At 40.3% G+C, this 15,711-nt stretch overlaps 1 protein-coding gene across 1 annotated transcript in view; it reads left to right on the plus strand.

Annotated features, from left to right (window-relative positions):
* Positions 1–15,711, plus strand: part of LOC147346997 (butyrophilin subfamily 1 member A1-like) — a 44,077-nt gene that overhangs the window by 849 nt on the left and 27,517 nt on the right. The window contains exon 2 of the mRNA XM_086370562.1: positions 222–273. Coding sequence (XP_086226688.1) covers positions 222–273 — 52 coding nt within the window. The remainder of the gene's footprint in view (positions 1–221; positions 274–15,711) is intronic.

Below are 15,711 nucleotides of genomic sequence, written 5' to 3' on the forward strand. Positions count from 1 at the left end.
ATAAATCTGGGTGAGGGGGAGCTGAAAATGTAAAACCTCTGACCTAATGTTTTTGAAAAAGTATAAAAGAAGATCTGATGCTTGAAATAAACATGTAGTCCCATACCTCGAGTCAGAGGCTCCATCATTTTCCACTGACACTGCTCATCCCTTCAGGCTGATCCCCTGGCTGCTGGAGCTGGACTCTGGCACCTAATCCTTTTTTTTTTTTTTTTCTTCAGAAACAGCTTCCCCAGAGCATGGTGCAAGGTAGAAAACTGTGTGTTGCTTGTGGTATGTGTAATGAAAAAAAGATCATAAAATATAATCATATCATCATTCTAAATGTATACAAAGCACTAGAGTATGTGATTGTCCATATAGTGTTGCAATGTCTTTAAGATTACAAATTTAAAATGTCAAAGGTGAAAATAAGGGGAGAATAACTTTTTGTATTGTATTCTTTGGCACCTTTGGGTTTTGTACTGCATTTATAAAGTGAAATGCTGAAAAATAAAACCTTCAAATAAAAAATAATTGAGTTGTTCTCAGTTGTCTAACTTGGTGGCATTCAGAGGGACCAGATGTTTTCAAGCTTATTCTTAAGCTTCCTCCGTGTGAGCATCTATATTCCATCCTTACACTTTTTACCCTCCCATTCACCTTGAGGTATTGGTTCATTCCTGCCTTTTCTTGTTACTATGTATAACTTGGGAAGACAGTTTCTTAATGTACATGGAGTATGAATTATATTTTAGAACAATCTTGTGGGTTTTAGCACTTATACAGACTCATGTAGCCACTACTAGATTCAGGATAAAAGATAGTTCCATTACACCAAAAAACTATTTTGTGATAGATTTGTGTAGTCAAACATTTCATTAGTACCTAACCTGGAAACAATTGATCAGATTAGTGATTCTGTGTGTTTTGTATTTTACCAGAAGTTCATATAAATAGAACCATTATATTTTGTGTTTTGAGGTTGGCTCCTTTCCCTTGGAATAAAGCTTTTGATATTTAACCATGGTATTAGAGGTATTAATACTTGATTCCTATTTGCTGAGTAGTATTCCAGTGAATTAATGTACAGTAATTTGACCATTTAATCTCTAAAGAATGTTGTTTCCAATTGGGATGACTATAAATTAATGTGGAGTCCTGCCCCAAGGCCACAGAAGCTGAGCACAGCACCAAGGTCATCTCAGAAGCTGACTGAGCCCCATTATAATAATTGTCAAAAGCCCCCATGAACACCACCAGTAGGCTTCCTGACCACATATTAGGCAAAAATATACCCACCCTATATCACCCTAATGCCAACTTAGCAGCAGAAATTTTCTTTGTCTTGAAGCTAAAAAATTGGCTGCTGCTGCTGCTAAGTTGCTTCAGTCGCGTCCGACCCTGTGTGACCCCATAGATAGCAGCCCACCAGGCTCCCCCGTCCCTGGGATTCTCCAGGCAAGAACACTGGAGTGGGTTGCCATTTCCTTCTCCAATGCATGAAAGTGAAAAGTGAAAGTGAAGTCGCTCAGTCGTGCCCGACTCTTAGCGACCCCATGGACTGCAGCCCACCAGGCTCCTCCATCCATGGGATTTTCCAGGCAAGAGTACTGGAGTGGGGTGCCATTGCCTTCTCTGAAAAATTGGCTACTAACCCACAAAAAAGTGTCAAATTTGCACTGAGAGTGCACCTGAGACACTAGCAGTGACCGAATTATCTCTGCTGTTTGTTCTTAATAAACTCCCTCCTTTTTACAATACTCCATGTCTGGAAATTCTTTGCAAACCCATGGTTCAGACAGCCACAATTAAGATGCTGTAAACATTTATGTAAACATTTGTGTGTGAATATCAGTTTTCACTTTTCTATGGTAAACATCTAAAAATGAAATGACTGGGTCATGTGATTAGAGCAGTTACAACTTTATAAGAAACTGCCAAACTCTTTCTAGAGTGGCCGTACCATTCTGCACTCCTACTAGAAATGATTGGGAATTCCAACTGCCTCATATCCTTACCAGCACCTGGTATTGTTAGTTTTAATTTCTTGTTTCACTATGTATTATTGATATTTAATTCTAACCATTAAAATAAGTATGGGATGTTATTTCATTGTGTTATCATTTGAATCCATCTAATAATAATAATCCTGTGCTTATTTACTCTTTGTGTGCCTTCTGGGCGTCTTTAATCCATTTTATAAACATTATAATAGACTTTATTTTAAAAGCAACTTTAGGTTTACAGGAGACTTTTGCAGAAAATACAGAAAATTTACCTATATCCCTTATTCCCTGAACACTGTTCCATTTAGTAACAGCTTGCATTGGTGTGGTACATCCATTATAATTGATAAACTAACATCAACTGGGCTCCACCCTCCACCTGTCCATTCTTACTCCCCTCCTTCTAAATCCTTAGCAACCACTGATCTTTTTACTGTCTCTATAGTCTTGCCTTTTTCTGCATGTCATATAGTAGAAATCATATAGTATTGTAGCTTTTTCAGACTGATTTCTTTCACTGAGAGAAATGTATTTGAGTTACCTCCAAGCCTTTTTTGTGGCTTGATAGTGCATTTCTTCTCATTGATGAATAACATCGCTCATGATTCAGATGGTAAAGAATCTGCCTGCAGGAGACCTGAGTTCAATCCCTGAGTTGGGAAGAACCCTGGAGAAAGAAATGACTACCCACTTCAGTATTCTTGCCTGAAGAATTCCCTGGACAGAGGAACCTGGCAGGCTATAGTCCATGGGTCACAAAGAGTCAGACACGACTGAGTGACTATCACTTTCACATTCCATCATCAGTGTGTTTCAGTTTGTTTATCCATTCTCCTGGTGAAGGATATATTGGTTTCTTTCAAAGAATTTTAAGCCATAATAATCATATTAGAAATTTTCTGAAATAGCTAAAGTCAATTTATTTGGCAATGGCTTTACTTTCTGGATGTGAAACCAGCATGTAGGAACTTTCAGTTACCTGGAGAAGACCAAAACAGTACCTCACTTTCTAAGGAGGGAAGATATCAGCTTGATTTTCTAGCTTGAACATGTATGGATTCCATGTCCCAGATGTAGTGGGGCACAATGAGCCCATGAGGGCAGGTCTGGTGGGGAGGATAGTAGTGGGAATACTGTTCTCAACTGGGAATGCATCTTTTACCATATCCCTGCTGGTGTTTTACAGGGAGCCATTGAGATGTAGACTTTACAAAACCTCCTAATGCAAACAATAATCGGGCAGTTTAGGGCTTTCAATCTCTTCTTATTACTCTCCACTGTCATCCAATTACTATTATCTTTATCTTTCTATGTGTGTCTATATATAGACACACATAGATAGATACAGATAGATATTTTGATATTAGTTTTCCTCTCAGATTTTCTACTAATATTCTTTGATATATTTTCAGTGCTAATATTTCAAAATTTTATATGGCAAAACTGATCACCTATCTGAATATTTGTTTAACCTCTCTGGAATTTATATAAATCAGTGTAAAGGATGGTGGAAAGAGCATTAAGATTTGAAGATAGTCTACATAGGGACTGAGTGGGCTCCTCTGAGGAGCCCACCTCCCGTGGTCCCCTCCCTTGGACCTTGCCTAGAAACTGAGACGAGCTCCGGGGCAGGACTCTCCTCTCGCCTTGCTGGACTGACATCCACCCACCTGCCCACATTGAATCCACTGGTTACAAGGGTGCGTGAAATCCGATTTCCTCGGATCCTCTCTCTCTCACCTCGTTTCCAAGTCCTAGCACTAGGTGGGAGGAATCCCACAGCCCTCAGGCCCTCGGCCTTGTACCCCGTCTGACTTTGAAACAGGGCACGCCCATTTCAAAGCAGACTATTGTTACTCTCTGAGAACGGGCACGCCTTTTCTCTCAGCCCTTTCTCCTCGCTTTCTCTGCTGGTAAGTCGCTTCAGTCGTGTCCAACTCTGTGCGACCCCATAGACGGCAGCTCACCAGGCTTCCTCGTCCCTTAACCTCCCTATTTGGCCGCAATGTGAAATTCTCAATCTCAAAATTTACTCCTCTAGAATGCCTTCTCCAAAACCTAAAAGCTTTGGGCTTCTAAGGGGAGATAAGACCAAAAAGACTTATTTACTATTCTAACACTGGCTGCAATAAAGACTTCATAACAGATCCAAATGACCAGAAAATGGAACTCTTGATTATAATATTCTACGGGACCTCAATAACTTCTGCCACCTCAAGGGCAAGTGGTTAGAATTCCTTCAGTTCAGTTCAGTCACTCGGTCGTGTCCGACTCTTTGCGACCCCATGAATCACAGCACACCAGGCCTCCCTATCCATCACCAACTCCCAGAGTTCACTCAGACTCACGTCCATTGAGTCAGTGATGCCATCCAGCTATCTCATCCTCTGGCGTCCCCTTCTCCTCCTGCCCCCAATCCCTCCCAGCATCAGAGTCTTTTCCAATGAGTCAACTCTTCGCATGAGGTGGCCAAAGTACTGGAGTTTCAGCTTTAGCATCATTCCTTCCAAAGAAATCCCAGGGCTGATCTCCTTCAGAATGGACTTGTTGGATCTCCTTGCAGTCCAAGGGACTCTCAAGAGTCTTCTCCAACACCACAGTTCAAAAGCAGAAATTCTTCAGTGCTCAGCTTTCTTCACAGTCTAACTATCACATCCATACATGACCACTGGAAAAACCATAGCCTTGACTAGATGGACCTTTGTTGGAAAAGTAATGTCTCTCTTTTCAATATGCTATCTAGGTTGGTCATAACTTTTCTTCCAAGGAGTAAGCATCTTTTAATTTCATGGCGGCAGTCACCATCTGCAGTGATTTTGGAGCCTCCCAAAATAAAGTTTGACACTCTTTCCACTGTTTCCCCATCTATTTCTCATGAAGTGATGGGACCAGATGCCCTGATCTTCGTTTTCTGAATGTTGAGCTTTAAGCCAACTTTTTCACTCTCCACTTTCATTTTCATCAAGAGGTTTTTTAGTTCCTCTTCACTTTCTGCCATAAGGGTGGTGTCATCTGCATATCTGAGGTTATTGATATTTCTCTTGGCAATCTTGATTCCAGCTTGTGCTTCTTCCAGCCCAAAATTTCTCATGATGTACTCTGCATAGGAGTTAAATAACCAGGGTGACAATATACAGCCTTGACATACTCCTTTTCCTATTTGGAACCAGTCTGTTGTTCCATGTCCAGTTCTAATTGTTGCTTCCTGACCTGCATATAGGTTTCTCAATAAGCAAGTCAGGTGGCCTGGTATTCCCATCTCTTTCAGAATTTTCCACAGTTTGTTGTGATCCGCACAGTCAAAGGCTTTGGCACAGTCAATAAAGCAGAAATAGATGTTTTTCTGGAGCTCTCTTGCTTTTTTGATGATCCAGCAGATGTTAGCAATTGGATCTCTGGTTCCTCTGCCTTTTCTAAAACCAGCTTGAACATCAGGAAGTTCACGGTTCACGTATTGCTGAAGCCTGGCTTTGAGAATTTTGAGCATTACTTTACTAGCATGTGAGATGAGTGTTATTGTGTGGTAGTTTGAGCATTCTTTGGCATTGCCTTTCTTTGGGATTGGAATGCAAACTGACCTTTTCCAGTCCTGTGGCCACTGCTGAGTTTTCCAAATTTGCTGGCATATTGAGTGCAGCACTTTCACAGCATCATCTTTCAGGATTAGAAATAGCTCAACTGGAATTCCATCACCTCCACTAGCTTTGTTCATAGTGATGCTTTCTAAGGCCCACTTGACTTCACATTCCAGGATGTCTGGCTCTAGGTCAGTGATCACACCATTGTGATTATCTTGGTTGTGAAGATCTTTTTTGTACAGTTCTTCGGTGTTTTTTTTTTTTTGCCACCTCTTAATATCTTCTGCTTGTTAGGTCCATACCATTTCTGCCCTTTATCAAGCTCATCTTTGCATGAAATGTTCCCTTGGTATCTCTAATTTTCTTGAAGAGATCTCTAGTCTTTCCCATTCTGTTGTTTTCCTCTGTTTATTTGCATTGATCACTGAGGAGGGCTTTCTTATCTCTTCTTGCTATTCTTTGGAACTCTACATTCAGATGTTTATAACTTTCCTTTTCTCCTTTGCTTTTCACTTCTCTTCTTTTCACAGCTATTTGTAAGCCCTCCTCAGACAGCCATTTTGCTTTTTTGCATTTCTTTGCCATGGATATGGTCTTGATCCCTGTCTCCTGTACAATGTCACGAACCTCCATCCATAGTTCATCAGGCACTGTATCTATCAGATCTAGTCCCTTAAATCTATTTCTCACTTTCACTGTATAATCATAAAGGATTTGATTTAGGTCATACCTGAATGGTCTAGTGGTTTTCCCTACTTTCTTCAATTTAAGTCTGAATTTGACAATAAGGAGTTCATGATCTGAGCCACAGTCAGCTCCTGGTCTTGTTTTTGTTGACTGTATAGAGCTTCTCCATCTTTGGCTGCAAAGAATACAATCAGTCTGATTTCGGTGTTGACCATCTGGTGATGTTCATGTGTAGAGTCTTCTCTTGTGTTGTTGGAAGAGGGTGTTTGTTATGACCAGTGCATTTTCTTGGCAAAACTCTATTCGTCTTTGCCCTGCTTCATTCTGTATTTCAAGGCCAAAGATGCTGGTTACTCTGGATGTTTCTTGACTTCCTACTTTTGCATTCCAGTCCCCTATAATGAAAAGGACATCTTTTTTGGGTGTTAGTTCTAAAAGGTCTTGTAGGTCTTCATAGAACCGTTCAACACCAGCTTCTTCAGCGTTACTGGTTGGGGCATAGACTTGGATTACTGTGATATTGAATGGTTTGCCTTGGAAACGAACAGAGATCATTCTGTCGATTTTGAGATTACATCCAAGTACTGCATTTCAGACTCTTTTGTTGACCATGATGGCTACTCCATTTCTTCTCAGGGATTCCTACCCGCAGTAGTAGATATAATGGTCATCTGAATTAAATTCCCCCATTCCAGTCCATTTTTGCTGGCTGATTCCTAGAATGTCGACGTTCACTCTTGCCATCTCCTGTTTGGCCACTTTCAGTTTGCCTTGATTCACGGACTTGACATTCCAAGTTCCTATGCAATATTACTCTTACAGCATCTGGCCTTGCTTCTATCACCAGTCACATCCACAACTGGGTATTGTTTTTGCTTTGGCTCCATCCCTTCATTCTTTCTGGAGTTATTTCTCCACTGATCTCCGGTAGCATACTGGGCACCTCCTTGACCTGGGGAGTTCCTCTTTCAGTATCCTATTATTTTGCCTTTTCATACTGTTCATGGGATTCTCAGGGCAAGAATACTGAAGTTGTTTGCCATTCCCTTCTCCAGTGGACCACATTCTGTCAGACCTTTTCACCATGCCCGCCTGTCTTGGGTGGCCCCACAGGGCATGGCTTATTTTCATTGAGTTAGACAAGGCTGTGGTCCTAGTGTGATTAGATTGACTAGTTTTCTGCAATTATGGTTTCAGTGTGTCTGCCCTCTGATGCCCTCTTGCAACACCTACCGTCTTATTTGGGGTTCTCTTACATACAATAAGAATAGAATAGAATAAGAATAGAATCCCTTATGTTCAGGCTTTCTTTGCTCTTTGCTCTCAACCCTCTCTCTGTGAATTCTGTTCTACTTCTAAATAGCCCACTCTGGGCCACTTCCTCCTATTACAATGTCTCCTGATCGCTTTTCAGACTTTTCTTCTTCTCCCTTATACCATTCCGACCACAGCCCACCCTCTATTGCTCCCAGACCCTTTGCAGCCACTTCATATCCAATTCCACAACCTCCATCTTGGGTCCCCTCCTCTGTCCCTCCTTCTCTAGCGCAGACCTCTGCCACTGTGGCAGCTCCCAAACCCCTCCCCAGCCTGTGCCTGAGAAAAGCTCTGAGACCTCAGCCCCACCCTCTACCTTGAGGGTCCTAAGCCTTTACCCTGACCTCCCTACATCCCCTCCCCATACCCTGTCCTAAACAACTTTAAAATAGGAAATTTCACTGCAGGACCCTGTTCCTTCCCTTGCCCTACTCCTCCCTTTTTGGGAAGTAGCTGGAGCAGAAGGCATTGTTCGGTTCAAGTCCCATTCTCCCTCACTGATCTATCTCAGATTGAAAAGCATCTTGGCTCCTTCTCCTCAGACCCTGACCTGTCTTACTGTTGTAGCCCCGTGTTCTGGGAAACAAACTAAGACGTACAATGCAGATAGTGAACTGCAGTTTATTACACTGGTGGGCCAAAGGCAAGGACTCCAACCAGTTTTTGTGAAAACCTTATATACTCTAAGTGTATGTGCCCAAACCCACCTCCCCAAATTCCCTGAAACTAGTCTGATCAAAAGAAAAGAAAGATACAATCAAAGTTAACCCGTGATTCATATGCTTTAAGCCTAGGTAGTTAACAGTGGACAATTATCAATAGGCCTGTGGTCATACCCCAATAAGCATAATAGAATTTATAATTTTATTCAGTTACACAGAAAATAAAGGTATTCTTTTAGGTGCAGGGAGTCTAGGTATGAGCCCTTCAGCTCTTCCATCCAGAGAGTCTGGTTTTCTAGTTGGTATGTCATTTCCATAGATACTGGGCGTATAGCTCAAAGTCCACAGTCCTACCCAAGATGGAGTCCTGCTTTCAAGATAGAACCTGTTCTGTCTGTTTCCTCCTTCATTACGACTTAACCTGGCATGGTATTTACATCATACTTTCCTCCACTCTTCTCCCAGAAGAGAAGGAACGAGTATCGCAAGCCTCTCAGGCGCATGCTGATGAGATACACAAAGCCCATAAGGGTGATGGCTGTCCCCTTAGATGATCCCAACTGGGATTATCAGGCAGGGAGATCTGGATGAGTAGCCTGTAATCACATGGTTGCTTGCCTCGTTGTGTGCCTTCACAAGGCAGGGCATAAACCCGTGAACTTTGATAAGCTCCAGGAGATAAGTCAAAGACTAGATGAAAACCCTGCATAATTTCTACCTAGGTTAATAGAAGCACTACAAAAATATACAAAATTAGACCCCACTTCAGCAGAGGGCACCATTGTCCTTAACACCCATTTTATCTCCCAATCGTCCCCAGATATCTGAAAGAAACTAAGAAAGGCAGAAGGCCCTCAAAATCCTCAACAAGACCTTTTAAATTTAGCCTTTAAGATTTTCAATAACCAAGAAAAACAAGCAAAGTTAGAGAAGGCCCAACAAGATCAGGCTGAATATCACCTTTTAGCCACTGCCCTACATGGCTCCAAGCCTCCATCAACCAACAAAGAAAAGAAGCCACCTGGGCCCTGCTTCAAATGTGGCAAAGAAGACCACTGGGCCCACTCATGCCTAAAGCCAAGGGCCCCTCCACGATCATGTCCCAGCTGTGGCATAAGGGGACATTGGAAGGTTGACATAACAAGCCATCTTATCAATGAGACCCCATGTGGGCCCTATCAAGAACAAATGAAATGAGTAAATTAAATTATAGATTTAAACAAGTCAAAATGTTACTAGAAGAGCCAATTTTGTCTCCATGTTGGATTTGCTTCTTTGACGTTAACCTTCCCATTGCTTTTGCTCACTAAAAAGATATTGTTTATACATAATGGCCTGCCTTGGGGAACCCTGCCCCTCTACTTGAATGTTAAACCAAAATGCCTTTGTTTGGGAGCCTGTCCACCTGTGGGTGGCTACAGGAAGGGAGAAATGAGCAACATCCTCTCCCTGAGGCTTGCCATTCTAACATATATCTGCAAGATTAATGGCCTTTTAACTTCATTTCCTCACCTCTCTTCAACTCTGTTCTGTAGAAGGATCTAGTATCCAGACCTTGAGAAGATGGCTATTTTGAGGCCTTTGTCTGACTAGTAAGCCATCTTCTTAATCTGCTGTCTTTCCTAATAAAGTCACATCCCTTGCCTCAACCTGGGAGGCTTCCCAGGTAGCTTAGTGGTAAAGAATCTGTCTGCCAATGTAGGAGACACAGGAGACTTGAGTTAGATCCCTGGGTTGGGAAGATCCCCTAGAGAAGAAAAGGACAATCAACTCCATTATTCTTTCTTGGGAAACTCCATGGACAGAGGAGCCCGATGGGCTACAGTCCATGGGGTCACAAAGAGTCAGACAGACTCAGAAATGAAGCATGGCATTTGCCTTAACATCTTATTTATACTCTTATTGGACTTTTGTGCTGAAAGCAGAGTGAGCTTGGTCTCAATGACCAAAAGCTAAGGAAGAAATACTGACTTGAACAAATGAGTTGATTCACTGGGCAGTTTATTTCCTGAGGGTCATTTGCTAACTCAGGAAAGGGCTTAGTTTGAGCAGAGGGACACTGGTGTAGCCTTTGACAGGTGAATCTGCAGCAATCAAGTAGAAATTAGAGGCTCCCACTCTGAAGGATATTTTTTCCCATGGGACATTTCTTAAGTGCTGGGGCAGTGCAGGAGGTTGGCAGGGGTAGCAGGGGAAAAGAGGAGAGTAGTATAAAATTTCCCACAATTTTGAAGTACTTGAAAGAAAAAATTTTCCTAGAAAGAAAAACTCTCAACAAATACATGTTTGCCAGGTTTTGAACCATGTTTTCAAAGATAGCAGAACTTAAACCCATAGGAACCTGATCATTTGCACTTATATTCTGGCTAAATATAAGGTTGGATAGACAGCATTAACATATCAAACACATACAACTGTACTCCTAGGAATAATCCCCTGAAATTATGATAAGAATGAAAAATTTCTATTGAAATACTGATAAGTAAAAATAGAAAATGCTGTATCTTTCAAAAATGTATTTTCCCTAAAGAACAATGATCAGATAACACTGAACTTCCTAAATATGAGTGGATGATTTGACATTCTTTGAGAACAAAATTACATGGCATAGGACAAAATTTGAGGAGCAAATGGTGAAGTCATGTTTGCATATGCTGAATTTAAAGAACAAATAAAATGACCAAAATGAGATGTTCTAGAAGTCATTAAATATCTGTTGGGTGCTCAAGAGGAATATAACTGGGGTAAAGGGAAGAGGTTAGGAGCTGGGATCAATAGAAAGACCCTGTAACAGGCCTACAGAGTCCCATAGGTACAAAAAAACAAGTATTTTATGGGAATCAAACAAGATTTGAGTGTCATAGGTTTAGTGATTACTACTGAAGTCTGAATAAGGGTACATATGGTGGAAAAGATCTTTAAGAGAGAAAAATTACCTACCAAAATGGTGGTTAAAATACTCTCAGGCTGTGTTTAAGAGGTGACTAACATAATCTGCACAAGTAATGGATCTAGTGGAAAGTTAATACCTATGGAGGCCAAGACCATACTGAACCAGGAGAAATATTATGACAGCAAAGGGAACTGTAGATTCTGGAGAAGAGGGACATCTCTGAGTGCTTGAGATGATGAGAAAGTGCAAGAAACCATGGGAGTGTTTGTGCAGGTAAATCATAGAAATTGTCCTAGTTGCATTTTTGTTTCTCAGTTAATTAGGGTCTAGATTTGTCACCATTTGGTCTTTTTTTTTTTTTTTTTTTTTTTGAGGGAGGAGCTCACACACTACCATGTGTCATTAGCTTTGTATCTTATAATCACAATGTTAAACTTAGCCCAGATTCATGCTCCTGTTACTACCAACCAGTTAATACTGACCTCCATAGATGATGTTATTTATCTCTGTGCAGAAATGATCTTCCAACACTCTGTGGGGTCCTTGCATTTTTCTCTCTATTCTTTCTGAAAGTCCCTCTCATCTGTATATTTGCTTTCTTGGTCCTTTTAAAATCTTTCCTCTAATAGCTCTCATGCACTAATTTTATCATGACTCTTGCCTCTGAAAAATACCACTATTTTAATTCCTTTTTATAAAACCTAGAATATTCTTCAAGTTTTCAATGATGAAACACAAAAAAAGTTTTTACATTAAGTTCCTATTCCAGCAGTATGAGCAATACCACCCCTCCCCAACCTTATGGACGAAATTACAAAGGTGAACAAATTTATAGCCCTGAGAGATATCTTTGCTAAGTATTAGTTTCGGCTGATTTATTTCTTCAGTCATTCTTATCTGGGCAATAAAAACATTTGTATGCCTTTCTCATATTTTCTAAAGTCCTGTGTTCAAAGATCAACAACATACCAAGAAGTGAGCGAAGAGGAAGAGAATGACAGGGAGACAGACTCCTGATTACACTCAGTAGAGAATTCATGGGGAGAAATGGAGATGGGAAAATCAGCAAGCTCTTGAAAAAGAAGATGCACGAATTATGCCATATGACCTACTTAAAAATGTAGGTTACAACTGAGTCATAAAAATAATATAAAGGCATATGAAATCCATTAATTCAACTGTTCATTTGTTCTAAAAGAACTTAACTCAGTTACACTCTTTTTCATACTTCACAAGAAAGTATGAACTAATAAAAATGTAAAAAGCTGGATAGCAAGGAATCTGAGCATTAGGTGGGACAAGTAAATGATTATCCTTTTATTTGATATCTGACTTAATTCTATTGTTGAAAATATATTTTGAGAGAAAACTATGTACTTGGCAGAATGTACATCATGGCATTTCCTCTTCTGCCCTTGTAAGAGTTGTGCCAGGCTAAATTCCCATTCTGACACCAACAGGTTGGGCCATGGAGTTCACACTTAAAGTAACATAGCACAAAATCACAGACACACAAAATTACAGCACAATCCAAAAGTGAAAAAAAAAATGTATATATGTATATGTGTATATATATATGTGTATATATTTATATGTGTATATATATATATAGCTTAGAAGTGCCAAAAACTGAAATGGAAGAGAAGTTGCACAGAGGATTGACATACCTGAGTGAGACACAAGCTAGTCTCAATCTAGGGAAGCTGAGCCAGTCATTTTTACCAATAAGATTAGGATTTAAAGTGAAGGATTTCTAAAGATTCCCCAGAATGCCTTTATCAGTATTAACTTTTTTTCTGTTCTCCATAGTGAGTTAACTGTAGAGAAACCACCCCCACATTAGTCTAGTCAGCAATAGGCCAAAGGTCTGTCACTGAGTAGCTTAGAAAGTTAAGTACACTTACTTAGCAGAAATTCCTGATACTTTCAATAGGATTTTTATCATAGACTTGAATGTTATTTGGGGCTTAATTTTTTCCTATTTGATTTTTTTACACTAATGTGAAACAACAATTTCACCAGTAGTCAGGCAGTGAATAGCAAGTAATAGGCTCATAGATTAGGAGGGATATGAAAACCGTCATCTTGACATCATGATATCTATACATTCACAAAACTATGGCCACAATTTTCTTCAAGTTCTTGAAATTCTACAAAGCATGGAAGAAAGAAGGATCTAGAGGAGCTTGCTTATCTGATGTCCTTTGCGCATATAAGACCATTAAAATCTGCTTTTAATCTTTTCTGTTATTTTCAAAGTACATCCTCCAAATAGCAGAGTTCTGCATTTCTCATCTACAACATGTTTGGGATACATATTTTCACTACTCTGTCTGAAAGGAGGAGGGGGTAGGTGTGGGGACTTCTTGTATTCAGTCATCCAAATTGCCCACCTGAGAGCAGGGATATTTCTCAGACAGGGAATGACTGACTCCAAGGCCAAAGAAATGCATGATGCTGATGTTAGCGTGGGGACTGACAGCCATGAGGGTCAATGGTGTTCTCAAGCAGGGATCAAAATGGAAGGAATCAAGATGTATCTAGTATACTCAGGTAATAACCCCTAGAGTTCAGTTTATATCCTAAAAAGTTAGTGCAAATGACCAACAAATGAAAGCTGGGTTGTTTCTGAATTCTTGCCTGTAGCAACTATTAGAAATCTCTAATTTAGTTTTATGGATTGATATTGTTTAAGGCATGGGGGTATCCTGGAGAAAGCAAACTCTTGACAATTGTAAATATCTATCAGAACTTTTTGCACAGACAGTTTATAAACAATTATGGGACTATAAAATTAAGAATCAGCCACTCTCATTGTCCCAGGTAGATTTTCCACAAACTGTAAGATTAATAAGTTTAGATTGCAAAAAAAAAATATATATATATATATACACACACACACACACACACAATTCCTTACTCTGTAAAGGGAATAGCATAATTCTAGAAAGTTTGTACGATAATATTTTACTTAAATATCTACCTCTGCACAACTCTCTTGAAAATAATATAATAAAAACAGTAAGGACAGCCATTCTTCACAGAGTTTTAAATGTGTGTGTGTCTTCACATGAGCATATATATCAGCTTTAGGTTCATGTGAGACCATATTTATTACCATCACATGAATGAAGAGGAGTAAAGTACAGTCCAGAGTTCCCTTCTTTGCTGCTTCCTGCCCTTGTGCCACCCTCATATCCCTGTTGGTTACGGAACAGGGAGGGAGACAGCTGGGTGGTCTGACTGAGACTTCAGTATTTCAGAGGGGGCTCAAGAGAAGAGAGGAAACTGACACTGCTTTGTTGATAATTAAGCCACGTGAGTTAAAGGTATTTTGTTTCCTGAGAATTTAGAAGTGGTGTGTGTGTGTGTGTGTGTGTGTGTGTGTGTGTGTGCATGAAGGGCCTGAGAAAGCACTATCGATAGAGACATGGTGAATTTAGATAAAAGGTTCTAGATTTAGTGGCTCTGATCCTCATGATTCGTCCATCTTTTATTTTTTTCTTTTTCTAGTTAGAAACCTTAAGAGCTCCTCTAGAAGAGCCGAACGCTCTCCAGCATTGGATACTGGGCTTTCATCCTGCTCTCTCTGGCTCTCACAACTAGTCTGGCTCTTTTCCTATTGGTCATGGATCCCTTCCATGGTCTCTGTGTGCTTCCTTCATTTCTGAATTCTCCTTCCACCACCATCTGTCCAACAGACATTTTTTTCTGTAGGTGAGAACATTCTGAGTCCTGTTTCTGCCTTGTACTTCTCTGCTGCTGCTGCTGCTAAGTCGCTTCAGTCGTGTCCGACTCTGTGCGACCCCGTAGACGGCAGCCCATCAGGCTTCCCCGTCCCTGGGATTCTCCAGGCAAGAACACTGGAGTGGGTTGCCATTTCCTTCTCCAATGCATGAACTACTTAAAGTCAATCCTTTATAAACTGAAATCCCTCATAAGACTTCTTCATACTCTTTTACTTATTTAACATTAATGTCTAAAACAGGATGTGCTTCCCTGGTGGCTCAGCAGTAAAGAATCCACCTGCAATGCAAGAGACTTGCAAGAGACACGGGTTCGATCTCTGGGTCAGGCAGATCCCCTGGAGAGGGAAATGGCAACCCACTCCAGAATTCTTGCCTGGGAAATCGCAAGGACAGACAACCCGGCAGGCTACAGTCTATGGGGTTGTGAGAGTGTGATATGACTTAGCCACTAAACAACAACAACAAAACAGGATATGAAAACCATGAAAATACAATGCATGTTAAAAGAGACCTGTAAGATTTAAAAACATAATGCTCTCCACTTTCCTTCATACAGATGCTCAAATCAAAGCTTTAGATTTTAAGAAAACAAAAGAATTGTACCAATTAGACTTTTGCTGCCAATTTGAGAGTACTATGCTCTGTCATCCTATAAGGGAATAGATTACTGTAGAACTGGCATTGCTGTATCACAAAAAATTGCCAGCTATTTTGTAAATATTTTCCTTTCTTTCCTTGATTATATCTTTTGAAGAAAAAAATTTAAAAATTTGAAGATCCAATTTATAAATTATTTTTGATTCATGTTTTATATGTTCCAAGAAATACTTGCCTAAA

The sequence above is a fragment of the Bos grunniens genome, chromosome 23, assembly GCF_055505025.1.
Source record: "Bos grunniens cultivar Pamir isolate PY7600 chromosome 23, Bosgru_T2T1.0, whole genome shotgun sequence".
Classification (NCBI taxonomy): Eukaryota; Metazoa; Chordata; class Mammalia; order Artiodactyla; family Bovidae; genus Bos; species Bos grunniens.